The sequence below is a fragment of the Octodon degus genome, unplaced genomic scaffold (genome assembly GCF_000260255.1).
Source record: "Octodon degus isolate 3935 unplaced genomic scaffold, OctDeg1.0 scaffold00246, whole genome shotgun sequence".
NCBI classification, from domain to species: Eukaryota; Metazoa; Chordata; class Mammalia; order Rodentia; family Octodontidae; genus Octodon; species Octodon degus.
The window spans coordinates 2,237,837-2,241,410 of NW_004524822.1; the positions used below are offsets into that span (position 1 = coordinate 2,237,837).

At 39.8% G+C, this 3,574-nt stretch overlaps 1 protein-coding gene across 1 annotated transcript in view; it reads right to left on the reverse strand.

Annotated features, from left to right (window-relative positions):
- The window catches only part of Syne1 (spectrin repeat containing nuclear envelope protein 1), a 564,055-nt gene that overhangs the window by 120,540 nt on the left and 439,941 nt on the right, over positions 1 to 3,574 (reverse strand). Inside the window, 1 exon segment of the mRNA XM_023706255.1 lies at positions 2,721 to 3,023. Coding sequence (XP_023562023.1) covers positions 2,721 to 3,023 — 303 coding nt within the window.

A 3,574-nucleotide genomic window follows, 5' to 3' on the forward strand; every position in this document is an offset into this window, starting at 1 on the left:
TGTGTATATTTAGTACAGGGTCCATAGGGTCTCACTACACAGATCCAACTCATAATGATCCTCCTGTTTTCAGCCTCCCAAGTATTGGGATTACAGGTGCGTGTCACCATGTCCAGTCTCAGTCACTGTCTCAGCATGCCCTGGGGACAGAGCCAGCATGGCTTATGGTGCTGGAGATCAAACCCCAGCCCCTATTCTCTACCTAAGCAGGCGCTTTAGTCCACTGAGCTATCTGGCTTGCCCTCATTCTACATTTTTTAAAAAAATAACTTAAAATCTTTAATTACATGTTCACAAATGTATTTGGGATTAAGTCTAGGTAAAAAGAGTAACAATACAGACCAGTCGACAAGTGACTCGATTAGGATTCCATCGGTAACGTACATAGCATACATGCAACCCTCCAGATAGCCTTTTGGGTACAAAGCAGTGCTACTAGTCGGGGGAAAGCTAGTAGTCGAAGATTAGCTGGAAAGTGAAGATGCACTCCCCAAGTAACTGCGGGGCACTGACAGCAGACCAAGCTCTCGGTACAAAGGAAAAAGAGGAAGCCCATGGCTTCATTTTCTTTATATTACTGGAACCCTTTCAATGTCTGCTAGGATTCTTCCTGTGTGGATCCTAACACTACCCCATCACCCAGCCAACAGTACCAATTCAGAGCCTCTGGACATTTCAGAAGACCCCCAGTCTCTTGTGCTGCAGTGTTTTTGTAATGTCTCTCTTCATAATTTATCTTGAATAGATCTAGTCTCCATCTCCTCTGCTATCACTTTGTGTGTGTGTGTGTGTGTGTGTGTGTGTGTGTGTGTGTGTGTCTTTTTGAGACAGGGTCTCATTACCCAGTACAGGCTTGCCTTGAGCTAACTTTCTATCCCAAGCTGGTCTAGAACTCACAAGGACTCTCCTGTCTTAGCCTCCTGAATGTTGAGATTACGGGTGTACATCACCACACCTAGCCCTACTATCACTTTGATACTACAAAATACAGAACTCTTGAAACCAAATCCTGTTCTGTTTCTTAATGACTGAATGAATATGTGTGAAGTAATTTGTCTTGCCATTGGTATCAGACCCCTCTCTGTTATAATACTGACCTTAACTATAGCAACAACAATAGCAAAATTATCAGGTAATTACTACAGGCGTGAATGCATATTTGAAGGCCATTAAAGCTCAGAGGCAGTAAGGAGCTAAGCTGCCATAATGGTGACAATGCCAGAATTTGACTTTAATGTACAGTGATTGCTTCAGTGACCATGTTCTTAATTTTTCCTCTTATGACTTTGCAAAATTAGAACAATGCTTAAGTAACAGGAATTTGGTGAAGACTGAAGACAATGATTTATCTGAAATGATTTGGGTGAGCTATGGAGATAGCTCGGCAGTCTAAGGGCTTGCATGACAAGTGTAAGGACCCAGGTTCAGTTCCTGACCCTGCATGTTATGCTGGACACCAAAACCAGATGTCTTGGTACAAGCACGTAATCCCAGAGATGAGGAGGCTGAGACAGGAGGACCACTATGAGTCTGAGCTGCATAGTGAGACCCTATATCAAATAAATAAACAAAAGATTTTAAAAAATGATTTAGGAATAGAAAATAAAAGAAATATGTTCATAATTTTTCTATGTAGCTTTATGTGTGTAGAGTACTGGAAGTTAGTGGTAATTTGTCCCACCAAATGAAAATGCTGAAAATGTTACACAGTAAATAGATCATTTATTTGATACTACCTAGTTTTTCTCAAATCAAAAGTTAACATCAAACTCTTTGTGAGAATTATACATATATGAATATTTTGCAAATCTCCCATGCTTATTAAACATAGAATTCAATTAAATGCAAGCATTTCTTAAAGGGCTTTTTAGTTGGAATGAAAAAAAAAATCAACATTGACAGAATTTATAAGCAGTTTTTGCATCTGTTTCTATGTACAATCATATGAAAAATTTCATAAGCACAGAAATATCGCATGACAGTGGAATTCCAACATGGGGCTAAAATGTAGCAAGCATGAGGAGCTCGTGTTAGTAATGTGAGACATCTTAACACAGGTAGAAAAACTTATGCCACAGCCACCTTCAAAAACTCTTGGATACTGAAGTCTGGGGTACTTTCTGTATGCATTCTAGGACTTCCTGAATGTTCCTTTGTCATAAATATTAAACTCCACTACTCATAACTGGAAATTATATTTGCAATAAGCCATAAATTTGACTTTTATTGGTTGAATTTAACGTTTTATTCAACTCTTAGTTTGAGTGGTTTTCTCTTCCTTCTATTTCTAGAATCATGAAACTTAGTTTTCTAAACCTTTAGTCCAAACTGCTTGATTTCCTGCAATGTTTTTTCCTTCATTCTACATTTGCAGTGGATAAGGTTGATAATAGACCTCAACAAGTTACCCCATTGATCATTACTGGCTATGCCTCAACAGTGGTCAAAAGTCCTTTAAGGGCTGGCAAGATAGCTCAGCAGACAAAGCGCCTGCGTAGGCAAGCACAGGGACTGGGGTTCAATTCCCGGTACTGCATGCTGCACCAGCCCCACCCCTGGGTGCACTGAGCCAGGGACTGAGACTGGGCCTGGTGGCACACACCTATAATCCCAGTGCTGGGGAGGCTGAGACAGGAGGATTACCATGAGTCTGAGCTGTGTAGTGAGATCCTGTACCAAATACATTTTTTTTTTAAAGCCTTTGAAATTTTCTTATTTACCTGGAAATTTAGTATTTGCTGAAGTGTTTCTTTCATCTGATGACACCGCTGATCCACTACTGAGTCCAACAAGGATAATCTGCCCAAAAGACACCCCAAAGTATCTTCAATAACATCTCGGTTATCACCATTTTCTGGAAAAGTTTGGGAAAACAAATTCTTGTTCTTATCCATTTCTTCAGACATTTCCTTGATGTCTTTAGCAAGAGCCTAGGAGAGATGAAAGAGAAACTTCATTTCCACAGTTGGAACCAAGAATCAACATGCAAATCAAGTCACTTCTTCACAGACACTCCATTGCATCTCACAGCCTAGCAATAACCATACCTTAAGAGGGTTGAACCTCTTTCAAATGCACCTACACATTTTCAGGAAATTGTCTAGAAGAGACTTTTCTAAGGAACTTCACATTAATAGCTAATAATATATAATGATACAAAATGAGTTGTGTAAAATGCTACTTTAAAATTCAGGTTTTTTATTTTTTAATTTTTTTTATTTTTATGTATTCCGTACACATCCTACAGGGTCTCACTATGTAGATCGGACTCATAGTGATCCTCCTGTGTTCACTCTCTCAAGTGCTGGGATTACAGGCACACACCACCACAGCCAGTCTCATTCTCCATCCCAGCAAGCCCTGGGGGTGGGGCTGGCACCACACACCGGGGATCAAACCAGGTTGCTGTGCTCTGCCTAAGCAGGCGCTTTAGTCCACAAAATTCAGTTGTTTCACGCATGCGAAATTTATGACATACAACAGTTACCTACAGACTTCTCTATTTTTTCCTCCTCTTGTATATACAAGATAAGAAATTAAAGTGCAAAGCATAAATATCATTAAGCTTTTTACA